Source organism: Barbatula barbatula (assembly GCF_947034865.1).
Source record: "Barbatula barbatula genome assembly, chromosome: 3".
NCBI lineage: Eukaryota > Metazoa > Chordata > Actinopteri > Cypriniformes > Nemacheilidae > Barbatula > Barbatula barbatula.
The window spans coordinates 1105903-1120749 of NC_136764.1; the positions used below are offsets into that span (position 1 = coordinate 1105903).

General features: G+C 39.7%; 1 protein-coding gene across 1 annotated transcript; it reads right to left on the reverse strand.

Moving 5' to 3' along the window:
• Nucleotides 1-3207: 3207 nt before the first annotated feature.
• Nucleotides 3208-12096, reverse strand: acap2a (ArfGAP with coiled-coil, ankyrin repeat and PH domains 2a; the record flags this gene model as incomplete). Its single annotated transcript, XM_079453024.1, has 24 exons — nucleotides 3208-3340; nucleotides 3425-3535; nucleotides 3639-3748; nucleotides 3844-4067; nucleotides 4812-4895; nucleotides 4987-5088; nucleotides 5172-5365; nucleotides 5684-5778; nucleotides 5853-5922; nucleotides 6198-6403; nucleotides 6885-6993; nucleotides 7107-7207; nucleotides 7286-7337; nucleotides 7657-7769; nucleotides 8376-8387; nucleotides 8637-8711; nucleotides 8788-8883; nucleotides 8973-9017; nucleotides 9234-9417; nucleotides 9496-9554; nucleotides 10590-10643; nucleotides 10718-10837; nucleotides 11013-11070; nucleotides 12044-12096. 24 exons carry the CDS (start codon nucleotides 12094-12096, stop codon nucleotides 3208-3210), a joined length of 2460 nt encoding a protein of 819 aa, XP_079309150.1.
• Between the last annotated feature and the right edge of the window lie 2751 nt (nucleotides 12097-14847).

A 14847-nucleotide genomic window follows, 5' to 3' on the forward strand; every position in this document is an offset into this window, starting at 1 on the left:
AGAAGTCCTTTAACAGCCTTGCCAATATTTCACTTCGACAGACAACAGGTGATAAAAGCAAAACTGTGGCACAAAACGGATAATTCAGCAGGTAACAGCGGTGGAGACACAGCGAGTAAAATATAAGAGAACAGCATGTTGTCCATACAGTTACAGTGTAACATATGGAGCGATTACAGTGTATTGCTACTGCTCGGCTGTTGCTTGGAATAGAATACCAGATTTACTTGCGCTGCATACTATTTCAAGACAAACAGTATGTGGAACAGTTGTACGCTACATCACGGGACCTCGTTTTATCGCATGTTTAATTTAACATCATTTTGCCATCCATAATCGAGGTCAAGCGCGTTGCATTGTGTAAGACTTCCAGATATTTCACGCATACGGGAAGTTTTCATAGTACGTTATTCCAAACATAGTCTCCTCCAAGTGTGCTTTCACACTACTGCATTCAGACACACGCGTCAAGCGTCCTCAGAAGAAGCTCTGCTCCTCTGTCAGCACCGACACTGATCTTTATAGGCTACATGATACAAAACATATACAAGTCCAAAGTACCATGACGTCCCAGTTGTTGACATTGTAACTACAAGCTCAAACTTTTCTCAAATCTTTAGCTTTGGATTGGTTAGCCCAGACAGACGCATCACAGCATAACGCTGCAATATTCAAATGATTCGAGAATGACGTTAAAATCCAAAACTGGAAGTCTGGAAAATGTCACTTGGGTATGCTGGTTTTCACTTAACTGGTCCGGTTAAATGTGCTTCATATAATGTATTTACATCAGGTTATATGATGACTCGTGATGATAATATTTACAGTAGCATGAGTTCAAATGAGCACCTGGCCAGAAGTCGCTGTTATATATGTGAACAACACGTATCATTTCAAAAGCACATGCGAGTTACAATAATGCACCTGTGATTGAAGACAGATGTCTTTTTTGACTGATGATAAGACGGAAGAGTTTCTTTGCTTTTTAAAGGAACACTTCACCCAATAATGTGAAAAGTCTGTCATCATTTGCTCGCCTTCGAGTTCTTCCAAATGTGTGTAAATGTCTTTGTTCTGATGAACATAAAGAAAGAAATTTGGAAGAACGCTTATAATCAGACAGATCTCAAACCCCAGTGACTCCCATAGCAGGAAAAATGACTCAATAATTGTTTTGTTCTGTTCAACACAAAATATATTTTGAAGAATGTAGGAAAGTTCTGTCACACTTTCATCGTCATTTTCCTACTATTGTAGTTAATCTGTTTGGTTACAAGCATTCGTCCAAACATCTTTCTCTGTGTTCAACCAAACAAAGACATTTATGCAGGTTCAGAATAACTAAAGTAAGGAATTTCTGACAGAATTGTCATTTTCCACAAAATGTGATTGAGATTCTCCGAACAGGGGATCAAAGTGTTTGTCTCACCAAATGTTCTCTTTTAATGTCTTTAAGATGTCATATGCTAGAGGTAGTTTGGAATTTGACACCAAACTTTGTAAATACGCAAAATTACAAGACACATTTCCATTTAACTGAATTGACATGCAATGCTAAACAAATCCAAAGATGAGTCCTTATAGACCGTTTCATCGGACCCGCGCGCCAGGACTGCAGTTAACTTCTGGTCTGTGTTTGGCTAGTGTCTAATAATATAACTATAACTATTTCTATTTTATTTTATTTATGTTAATTTTTATTATTATTCTATTGTATAATATAATATAATTGTATTAAATAAACGATTTTGTTGAATTTAGTTGTATCTTCATTTTATGAAATCATTTGTTGAACGGGTCGAGTAGTTTTTTCGCATATAGAGAAACCCTATGGTACACTGACATCTAGCGGTTGGGCTCGGAATCGCAGTCTCAATTCAAAATATTAGAGAGGCAAGTTTAGCCGAGTAACGCTTCTCCTCGGTTTCTTTATCGTGTTATCAGAAATAATCTACAGACGCTCGTTTGTTTGCTAATGTGTAACGGCAGTCCACAAACACGCGCATGTTGTCGCTTTGAAACCGTCTATAAACTTGAAGATAAAGGTACAGTATCGCCGCACATCAATGCTAAATCATAACACATTTAGACTCTGTATAAATCACTGACCACATTTACACGCACATCATTTTTCAGATTAAGATTCATATTCTTGCCGAGACTGTGTTCCTGCATGCACTTAATCGTCATATTCAGAATATAAATGAAGAATAATATTTAGTAATTCTTTACAGATTTCATTGAAAGAATTCTCATGTCACACAAAAGTCTGACCAACTTCAGTGTCATGATGGGACATTTACAAAACTCCGATGTTTTTAATGTGCCTGATGTGAAACCTTTTAATGTTTGCAGATACAGTATAAAGGAACAGTAAATATTCGGATTAACGTCTTACGTTTTAACATGTCGCAGAAATGTTTGGACTTCTTTGAGCTGGATTACAGTCTTTGTTGGGTTAATATGACCAAATTCCACAGTTCAATGGAAATTCACATGTAAACATGGTCAGTTCTGGTCCTTGATTCTGATTTGGTTGATCCGAGTTCTAAGCCGTTATAAAAGACCCTGATTTATAACTGCTGACATGGCCTAAATATCACATTATTTACTTTATTTTATGAAACCTCGCTACGCATATTGTATAACCGTTTTATAAAAGCATTACGACCCTTGAAGCGGTGGGTTACAGTACATTTGATAACAACTATAAGGCACTGTAACCCGGGGCTTATGCTTTAGTCATACATGGATTTCATTTACAATTTGAGATACTGTACAATTCAAGGTACCTATTTCAATAATAAGGGACCATTAGAAAATACTGACGTGGAGCAAAACGTTTGAACCTGCTCAGGAACAAACAAGCACCATCCTGATGTTAAAACGTTTACTTTTCCATTTTAGACTACTTGATTTGGTTTTGAAAAACAATAGACCAAGTATTCGGTCTTAAACAAGCACCAGTGCGATAAGAAATGTTTAAAAAGGTCCAAAATCTGAAAACGTACCAAAGAAATGCATGTTAATACAAGTATTTGTGCTGTCTGGTGACCGCTGATGTCACTTGGCTTCAAAAGCAATAAATACGATTCAGACGCTCTATAAAAACAACTAAAGGATGATGTTTGTTCAACAGGACAACAGCTGTGGCGTTCAGTGTAAATGCTTTACATTAGTTATACGGTCATCTGTAGGAGGAACACTTTACGACTCCTGTAGTTGTGAAGTGATAAATTCTTGAATGCATTTTTTATACTGCTGCTCGGTGTGACTCTGAGAATGAGAGTATTGACCCGACTGGCCTCTCATCTCCTCATTCATCTTTGCCAATCGTAACCTGACAGAAAGAAAAACACTCTTACAGTCTGACAGGAAAAAGGTACGAACAGAAGCTTTAAGACAATTTATGGGTCTAACGTACAGAGTGACGATGTCTGCGTTGGCAGCCTCTACGGTGATGGACAGTGGACTTCTGCCGTCAACGTCCACGGCGTTCTGCTTGGCCCCTCGCTTTAGAAACAGACAAACTTGACTGACAGAACCAAAACACACAGAAGAACACCGTTATTACTATACGTCTAAAGAAGCAAATGTCGGACGTTTGGAGTCGTTTCATTCGTTTCTACATGAATTACCCCGTGTGAGCGAGTATGGTGGCGTGATGCAGTGGTCCTCTGCCACGAATATCCTGCTGGTCCACGTTGGCAGCGTTTTGAAGTAGAAACTCACAGGAGATCAATGAACCCTGAACACACACAGACATATATTAAAAAGTGCTGGACTTTACCACGTCCTACCTAACAATGTACTGTAAAATCAGACAGACACTGATGTACAAACCCCCTGCACGGCCTGTATGAGCGGAGTCCGATTGTTGTCTTCACCGTTGACCCAGTTGACATCGGCTCCGTGAGCCAGCGCCTCCACCATGTCTGTCAGACTGCAGGCGCAGGACGCCCAGTACAGGAGAGGACCAGCGGAGAAATCCGTCAACTCAGAGAACACAGGAGGACAGTCCATCTGATTCACAGACATGGGTGAATCACTCTCCTGGGGCTCCTGGGCTGTAATATTATAAGAAGGATGTGTGCCATTTACTGCACTGAAATGAGTCACGATCATTCATTTTACTGTATTGCATAAAGTAAACTACATCAACCTTCATTTGTCTTTTTATGTGTGTTTTTATGCATTTTTGGCCAGTCTGAATGTCTTCATTTATCACCGTTAAAGTCCCAGTGAAATAAAAAATGACAATGCCTATTTTTTCATGAAATATTGCGGCGTTGGTTGTAAATAGGTTATCAATGTGGGTCACAACATAACTTAATAATATTTTAAATGTATACGCGTGGCAGGCGCTTGCAATTAGGGGCCGCGTTGAGATGGAAACAGTTGGGTCGCATGGATCATTTGACTAGAGAAAGCGGCGAAATGTGAATCGCCCCTTAAATTACGTATGTTAGACGGCTTGGGCGGAGCATCTGTTAACTCCTCCCCTTCAATTGTCAGTCTGCTGCCAGTTCTATTTCTAAATACAACAGGGTGTTTTTATACATCCAATCAAATCGCAGAGAAAGACTAAAGCAACCCCCACTATATTTCTCACTCAAAACTCAAAATTTCACTCAGAAACGCGTCAACATACGGAAGTGAAAACGATCGCAGCTTCTGGTTCAGGGGGACTTTAAGTGAGGTAATATTAAATCACAAGGTTCATAGTTGAGTTCATTATTAAAAAACAAGGATGCTACAAATGACATTTTCTACGCGTGATGTTTGTTGAGTGTTGAACTCGCCTGCTTCACTCAGGCTATTGCTGGACGGGGTGGTGGCCAACATCTCTCTGCTCCCGTCTGCACTGTTCTGAATACCACTGTCTGTACTCCTCACTGCCACAGAAACACAAGCTCTTCAATATGCGATCCAAACGGTGACCTCTGGTCTGAGATGATGGGAGGGGTTAGGTTAGTCTGTACTTACGGCTCCGCAGCTTTGAGGACGTGTCAAAGTAAGAAAAGAGAGAGTCAAGCTCATCGGGGCAGAACAGGGAGTCGCGCCGCACCTCCTGACCACTAAGGGAAGCTGATGACAGATGATGACACCGTTCAGAAAGATGAGTTAACAACAGAGGATGTTATTCAGCAAGCAAAAAGCAGTGTGCTCACCTGAGGTACTGGAGGTGGTGCGGAGTTTAGGTGTTGGAGGGGGCGGCCGCGGGGGCAGAAACTCCATGTTCCCCTTCACACGCTTGTCATGTTTCCTCAACGCCGTGATCTTTTCTTTCTGCTGCTGAGCCGTCGGTTTCAGGACGAACCTCTTCTCTACATATTTAGCTCGGATGAAGGCTTCGATCTCCTGTCTTTAATGTCACATATACAAAGAATTATCCCTCACCATTTGGTCCCACACCCATGTGTCTTTCTTTAACCAATCAAAGAACAGTTGTCATGTTTATATAACAACATCACACGCAAGCTCAGTCAAGAGAAAACTCTGGAATAGCCTACATCTCACAGAAATACACCAAAAAGCCATGGGCCCGATTCACACTTTGCGTCATTTGTTCCTTTATGTAAGCTGTTTGCATTATTATAAACCTGATGAACCTATCCACCCTAAATTGATGTGTCGGTTGAGCTTAAGACACCATTCAGGACTGTCTAAAGACAAATATCACCTGGGATCTCCGGGCTGAGGTTTCCTGCCGCTCATCTCTTCTCTCCGAGCTTCATAGATGTGATTGACGACACCATTTCCCAGCTCGCACATTAACTGCAAACCAACAAAAAACTGTTAGAACCGTGGTGCGCATTACATAAGAATGATGTAGAAGAATGAAATTATACCTTGAGTAACTCTGGCTCCCATGAATCCAGCGTGAGAGATCGCACCTTTGAGTTGTGAACTCCTAAACTCCTGGGGACAAAATATGAAAAACGAAATGAGCGGAGGCGAGTTAAAGACATTGATAATCTATCATTATCGGGTTCTGAAGCCAAAAGAAAAAAGAATCATCACAGCAGCCCTGTCTCACCACATCCGCCATCAGATCTCCATCCTGACATCCTGAAGTGTATTCGTCGGAAAATGCACAGACGGACCCCACTCACAAAATGTTCTACGTTTGTTTCACTCCCCGCCAGAGGCCGAATACAACATCTTATATGAAGGGCGGGTGGTTGGTAAGGTACCTGTGAATGCCAGAGCACTCGATACAGAGCGTGATGCCGAGGTTGATGCTGGCCCAGCGTGGATCCGACTGTCCACAGTCACAGCAGAACTCATTTCCAGGGATGGCCTGCACCCGCTGTAGAGCGCTCTCACCCTTAACCGGCTTCACCGACTCACAGCCTGAGTCCAGACTGCCCAGAGACGCAGACGAGTGCCGGTCCAGACTCTACAAAATAAACACACAAATGATTTCAAAGCTGACGCTACGAAGTATTTTATTATATATAAAATATTACATATAATATTTTATATATATGTGTATGTGTTTATAAATACAATATTAATATCCACAGTACAAAGACATTTATTATGTAAACACTTTTATTCTGGATGCGATTAATCGTGAATAATCGTTTAACAGCCCTACAGTCTACACGTCTTTTATCGGTTTGTGTGTGTTCTGTAGGATGAAACCCATCACCATTGCGTCTCTAGCCCAGTTCTCCACTAATTGAGCTACATTACACTAAACGAACAACAGAAACGCTTGAGCAAAGCTTATCGAGTCAAAACCCTGCAGAATGACTCAAGAATATATTCATAACAGGTAATTACATTGATAACATTATAGGATGCGCTATATCTCACGTGGCGATCTCTCATCCCATAATAATGAAGATCAGTGCTAGTATAACACATTGACTCACAACAGTATCTTCCTCTCCGTTCTCTCTGTAGGCAGTGGCGATGCTGTTCTGCACGGCTTTGATCCACGCCTGCCGCAGCTTCTCCGAGTCAGCCTGCATCATCCAGCTCCTGATGAACAGCACACGTCATGTGAGCCAAACTTGCATCAACTCATACTGCCGCACATACTCATTTTCTTGAGCTATATCTTCCAATGACACTACTAAGGCTGTTGGACATACTTGGAAGGGGACACGACTTCAAAACAGAAGCGTCGCTCTATGTCCTCACAGTGTTTGACAGTGCACAGTCTCAGATCTTCCACCACTACAGTGGGGTTATCCTAAAAACACACACACGCTGTAGTTATCCTCTTCATGCCCTCCGCGTCAAACTGAATCGAGCCTTGACGCTGACTTACCCTAAACTTCTTCTGATAAACCAGCTGACTGTTCTGAATGGAGAACCAGCGCCTGAGAAGAGACAACAGCTCAAGTTAAACCGGGTGCCGGATTAAATGTTTCGGAGACGAGGTGATTAAAGCAAGTATTGAGAATATCCGGGATGAAGACGTTACCCAACGTAAATGTGTATTATGGTACCTGCATGCTCAGCTTTTGTTTCGTTTCAACATTGAGCGGGGCAACACGGGAGATGAGGACAAATAAAGCAACACAAAATAAAAAGATAAACAAACAGGGTCAATCGATCATGAATGGAGACGGAAACTAAATCGATTCTGAAATGCTCGTGCAAAACTACGGAGGAAGAAACCAAAATGTTTAGCTCTACCTGTTCCAGGTCTTAAAGGCGTTGCTCGCTCTTTTGAAGAGATATCCCTCCATAGCTATTCCATTTTCTGTATCCACATTATACTCTAGTTTTGTGTCCTCGGTGGAGAAATCCTTCAAAAAATAAGAGCAGTAAACAACTACAGCGAGGTTTCAGGCTCAGTTAGATACACCATCTACTCATATTATTTCAGCCTATCATTAAATCTGTTTTGTACACATTTGGGTGCAAATACATAATAAATGGTTACTGTGCCTCTCTTTTTGTTTTTTTATTCAAGGACTTTTATGTAAAGTATTTGTATCAATACTGTGTGTAAAAGGCCGTCCCGCGCCCCCTCATACATTTATACAATTAATGAACCACTTACGATGTATTTTCACACAAAATCTGTTGCTCCGTAAATGTTTAATACAAACATATATATTTTTTCCTGCAATCGTGCATTAGGGGTGTAGTGAAAAGTTCATTTCTCCTAAGGTACCCTATTCACCATTTTGCAGTTGGTTCTGTCGCTTCTGTGTTCTTCGTGTTTAGCATTTGTCTTCTAGATTAATTCATCCACTTTGTGTGTTTTAGTGTTCACGCACTTGGTTGTTAGTTATTGTCAGTACATTATCTGTACTTTGCTTACTGGAATATCTTGGTTATTTGGTTGAATTAAACCTTTTGTTAAAAAAAACTTTAAAAAGAAAAGAGAGATCATATGGAAGGCTCACCTGCAAAGCAGCCTGAAAGAGCAGAAGACAAACAGGAGTTAGCAAAAAAAAGATTTCATATTGAATGAATTCAAAGGAAGGTGGTAAGGAAACTATATCAGAACTGTATGAGGCTTTTGAACATATATCATTTTTTCATTCGCATCAACGACAAGATTACAAATCAGCAAATGCGTTTTCATTAAAATAAAGCGAAAAATAATACATCATTTCAGTCATCATTCCAAGTCTGTTTCCAATAGTCGAACTCGTCTGTTTTACCTTCTGTTGGATCGTGGAGTGTTTCTGCTCCATGTCTCGCTTTTCCTTTGCTGAATCCACCACCAGCAGATCCAACTGACAAAGCAGACGTCACGTCAACACCACGAGCTTCACATCTGAACATACGTGACGCGTGTCTGTGTGCGTGTACCTGACCGCCGAGCTGCTTCATCAAAGGCTGAAGTTGACTGAACAAATCATATCCTTGATGAAAAAACGTGAAGCTGGAGTTCATATAGGACAACATCTGCAGAGACAGAACTGAACTTGGCAAGGGTTCCTCTCCAAAACATTTGAGAGGTTTTCTGTAATCTGTCTTGGCTTCGAGAGTCTTACCGATTTGAGGATTTCCAGCCTTCTTTTAGACTGAAGCACATTAATCTGAAAATTGTAAACATTGATTATTTCATATTCACACATGAATAGGTTTTTAATTTGAACGCTCTTGAAAGAATAAAGCTTTTTTCATTGAACCTGAATAGTCTGATCAGAAGTGTGAACAGGTCAATAAAATGTCTCCAAAGTCAACATTTACTGCAAATATAGATAAAAGATATAAAGATAAAGAGTGAGGATGTTGGCTCACAGATGACTGACCTGCAGCACATAGTCGAGGGCGATGTGACGGAAGCACTTGCGCGTGGTGGTCAGGATGTTGGTGGCCTCCTCCACCTCGTGCTGTTTGTTACGAGGCACCTGAGCGTTTTTCACCAGAGCCACTTCCTTCTCCTCACTCACTTTATCAAACTGCTTCTTAGCGTCTTTAAACTTCTTCAAGTCTCTGAAAAGAACAATTTGAGGTGAAAAGGGGTCCTCGTCTGTCACCAAAATAGACACATCGGATGAAACGGACACTCACTCCTTCACAAAAACCTGAAGTTGAGACTTGATGGATCTCTGGGCTTGATCGAATAAAATCTAAAGAATGGAAAAACAGAAAATATTCCATTAGACACAAATCAAGAAATATCACTTTATTGGTCCTTCTGAAGGAATGATGAATTTAACCCTCAACAAAGTCAAAAGCATTTTGTTCGGATAACAATTGTATAAAAATATACATATCAGAGATAATGTGCATATTGCGATGGTTTGCGATAAATGAGCTATTTAATTCTTCAAAAAGTGATGTATGGTCAAAGTTTTAGGTCGATACGGATAGTATAGTATCTATCTGGCACGATAGCGGCATGATAGCGTGCGCATGCTCTGACGCAAGTCAATCAACAATCTGCGTGGCGAGCGATTTATTTTTATTTGTTTACAAAATGTCAGATTTGTTTAATGCAACAGTAAAACATGGCTGTTCACTTTCAGAAGTTTTAGTGATGCTTTCCTTTTCCTAAAATAATGTGAAATATATCATTTAATTTATAATATATAAAAATTATACATAGATATAATTTATTTAATACTATATTCTATATATTTCTTTATAAAATATAATTTCTTTAATATATTTTAATGCAATTGAAATTGACTTTAGAAAAAGAAATATCGCACTTTTAGCATGATATCGCATTGCCCTATTCATCAACTTTATATTTAAATTATAGGAAATATAATATTTTCAAAATGAGATCATCTGAAATCATGTTTTGTATTGTGCATTCAAATTAATATCAATCAAACTAGTTATTATCAAACTGCAGTTAAAAATACAGCTACTAAAATATTTAATTTTGGAACTCTACACATTTCCTATATTTATATTTATTACAATTACAATTTTAAAACTTATTTTAAAAACCTTAATATTACAATTTAACAAATTAAATTAATGTTTAATTACGTGCACATTATTCATTACAGTTACAAGGTTGATATGTCATCGCATCCTTTCATAACCTCTGTATTGTAATGCCAGGCGCAAGGCGCATTTCTCATATCATCAAGCTCATCGTCGTATCATTAAGGAATAGAAATGTCATCTAAATGTTTCAGGTCTCTTACTGTGTGATAGTTGTTCATCTCCTTCAGTGTCTCAGCAAACACAGCTAAACTGCACTATAAGACAAACGCAGAAGTATTAGAAGAACAACACTTTGACATGATTTACTAAAGAAATGACCGGCTCTTACCCCGATGACCTCATCTCTGGTGGACTGCAGGGCCAGTTCTCTGATTCCATTCACAAACTGCTTGTTGGCCTGATTATACACTCGTCCGGCATCTATCATCCCGATACACAACTTCACCAGCTACAAAACAATCACGTTAACAACACTTCGAGTACACACAGATCGATTTATAATGAGACATCCAGAAACTGGATCAAATGCACATTTACGCGCTTCCAACCAAATGACCAATGCACCATCCATGCAACGATCTGCCAACTAAGGAACAGTCATTTAAAGTGTGCGAGCCGGTCACCTTGTCAAGTTTTGACTCCAGTTCTCCAACGTCTCCCTCCACCTCCTCTACCGTGGCCCTACAAACATCAAGAAACAAATGATCTCAAAGTTAGCCGACTTCATTCAAGACATTCAAGAGATGACGTCTCATTCCTACAGGATACGGTGCACTTAACGTGTCCGTCGTTGTGAATAGCATTCTACAGATGAGCATTCATATAAGGGACTCTGTCACTTATCAAATGCATCAATCTGATTGGACAAGAAATCCGAACTATAGCTGCCTTAGGTTTGTTTGTTTGTTTATAGAGTTAAAGCTAAACTCTACAGAATGAACTCAATATTATGTCCATTAAACAAGGTCAAGCGATTAAACAAGCAATAAATAAAATAATCAATGAGCAAAACTATGAAATAAAGACATAATGAGATTCTAGTTAGGAACTGTGTGATTTCCCTAAAGCCAAAAATTAATAACTTTATGAAAAATAGTTCATTCTGCATTTGCTTTTTTGCAAAAAAAAAAATCTTATTTAAAGATTTGCTTTATATTAGTAATAAATATGAACAGTGCACGGTGCACGTTCATGCATATTCATGACATCTGTAGAGCATCACTGGGCCTACAGTACCAGCATCTTCCTGCACTGCACTCCTGTTGGACATGAATAGAAATAATACAACAAAGTCATTATAATACAATCCAAATGCATAAATTACGATGTTTATCTTTTAATATATTTATCTATTTTAACACAAATGCCAGAATATATAAATACACAACAGAGATGAATATTTCTAGCAGACATTGTGTCTCTTCCAGCGCATCTTTCCATCGATAATTCGGATGAGGTGAAACTCAGCCCCTGCGGCTCAAGCTCTAGTGAGCAGCCTACCTAGTCAGCATCTAAAGGACTTAAAGAACGTGCAAGCGAGCTCGAGGGATGCTGTCTTGGTAGGCGGCTCACTGGGTTTTGAGACGAGCGGCGCTTTGTGCATCATTCTCGTGTTTCTTTACGGGACGTTTGTATGTGTTATCATCAGACTCACCGGAACCGAGGAGAATCCTTCAGACATTCTTCAAAATCCACCGTCACTTTCATTTCGATAAACCAATGAATTATATTTACTGACGTCCGAAGGTGATCCAGAAGGAGCTGGGTACAAATCACAACTCTTCACGGGGATTTGGGGTTTAAAACATCAATTACAAACTATCTGCAATTGACGAATGAAGAAATGATTGCAAACGCGTTCATTTCATTCATTAGAGAGCGGCTGGATTTAAGGTATCCGACGATGAAGCATCCCAGAGGATACAGGAGCAACACGCACCATCCGGCTCCCGTTTAACCAATAGCACCACAGCGAAGGCTCAGCTCGTGATTATTAATTAGGGAGCGAACGTTCGCCTTATTGATTGGCTTAAACGTTGGCGAAGTGGGCGTTACCAGAGCTGGAGAGATAATGCAGCGTTAAAGACACACTCTTTTAATGTTAATAAATACTCGATGTTTAACGTCATATTTTAACGTTAGTAAATCCAGACGTTACTTCCGTGTTTGTAGAGGAAAATCCCAAATCCGAGATGTATTGAGCGCAGCATAAGACTTTATTAAACGACATTGTCATTGAACGCCGTAAATAAAAAGCATTGATACGCGATATATGATTTGTACCATATTTGACCGAAGTACATTTAAAGGGATACTCCACCCAAAAATGAAAACTCGCCCCCTCTATTTATCCAGACATGCATAAGCGCCGTTGACTGCTATAGTAGGAAAATATTTACAGTATTCTAAGGTTCTCTTGGACACAAACGAAGATATTTCGAGGATAAACAAACAGTTCTGGGACAGTTCACTTATTTCCAACTGTGGCAGTCAAAGTTGTTTGCATTATTCCTAAATATCTCTCTTTGTGTTCAACCCAACATACAAGAGTAAACATGTCTGGAACAACTATAGGATGAGTTATTCATGACAGAATTGTCATTTTTTGGGTGTGGTGTCCCTTTAAGGAGAATCCTCCCCACTGGCGGACATATATGCACCACTTCCGGGTCACTGTGAATAGAGGATTGACGGTATCTTTTAAATCGCTCGCTAGTCACAACAAAACAAGATATTTACAACCAACGATTATAACTAACATTAACTGCACCGTAAACATTGGTTCCTCGCCACCGTTTGCATACTGTTTGCCTGGCCGAGGGGGCGCTAGAATTTGATTTAATGAAGTCTTATTTAATGAACACTGCATATAGGAATTTATTGTGTGTCTGATATTTGACCTGTTTTCACTTGCACAACCTTATATGTTTCGCTTATAGTCAATGTTTTCTTGTGGGTACAGCTTTGTAACAATGGAAATTGTAAAAAGTGCTTTATATATAACTTTTTGACTAAACTGTTGTAACACAATGGCCATATTGCTACTGCGCATGCGAAAACGTTGACGAGCACGTCATTCACTGAACAGTTTAGACATTGGTTCGTCTAGAGGAAGGCGGGACTTTTTCATAAATCGCTGCCGTATTGGACGCTCATTTATGAGATGCTGTGCTTGGATGACAACCTTAATTTTAAGCTAACTAATTAACTTCTCGAAACTATAAATAATCATTTATTAAATATAATCTGATTTTCACACTAAGAGGGGGTGCACCGTTCCCGGAGGTACTGCAATACCGGGTTGATGCGTGGAGTGGTCGGAGCAAGCCCCTATTCCATCTCCCAGTTCCAAAAATCAATTTAATATATGGTCCCCGGGTAGGGGACGTATCAGATATTAAACTGATAAGAACAGATACTACACTTGATCTTAGCCAAAAGGCCGAGAAGCGATACCTACAGAGGGTCTGAGGAACACAACGCATGCTTTGAGACAGCACACCGGACGGCGGTGAAATCTGCGCGTGGTGTCGTTTTGATCGCAAAGGATTCTGGTACATCATTTCTGCAGCGCGCGCGTCTTTCTTATGAGTGTTTGTTTGTTCGATCTCAGTTTAAACAGCAAAACCTTCTTCGAGTAAGACTGGGGGAGGAGTTCGTGTTATAATGAGGCGGTGCTTCTCCAGTCAGAAGCGCAGACGCGATCCCGCAGTATTGCGCGTGAAAGTGTTGTTATCACGTGATCGAATGAGAACGCAAAACCGTAACACGATTACTCAAAACCGCGAAACCGTAACACGAGCTTAAAACGGCTTTATTAACGTAACGTGTTTGTTTGCGTCCCAGTGGACAAGTGAGGGATTACAGCAAACATGCTGGAGCAGCTGAGCAGGTCAACATCAAGTCAAAGTCTGCTTTATTGTCAATTCTGCACATTTATAAAGAGGATTGAAATTGCGTTTCTCTCAGACCCATGGTGCATACAAATAACACTAACACAGAATAAAATATACAGAATATACACGTATGTCAAATACATCTATTACAAGCATGTATGTTTAACAAATAAATAAAAGAAGATAGGTAATGGCAGATACAACCAGTGAAATATACAACAGTGCAGATGTAATGTAGATCAAAGAGCTTATTAGTCTGTTTAAAGTGACAGGAACCTATCAGAAGAGGTAGTTGAAGAGGGGTAGATCGATAATATCACAAACCATTAATCTGATTCCATAAATTGAAGTAAAACCAGATTTTAAAAGCATTATTTTGACTTTTTACACGTGTGTTGGATGTTATGCAATATCATGCAAATGAACTACAAACCTTATTAAACTATAAACCTTTTTTAAATCAACTTCCTTTACTGACTGTAATAATCAAACGGCAGAATTCAGGGCATTTGATTAATCCAGATTTGATATTGGCCTTACATTGCTTATACAAAATTATGAC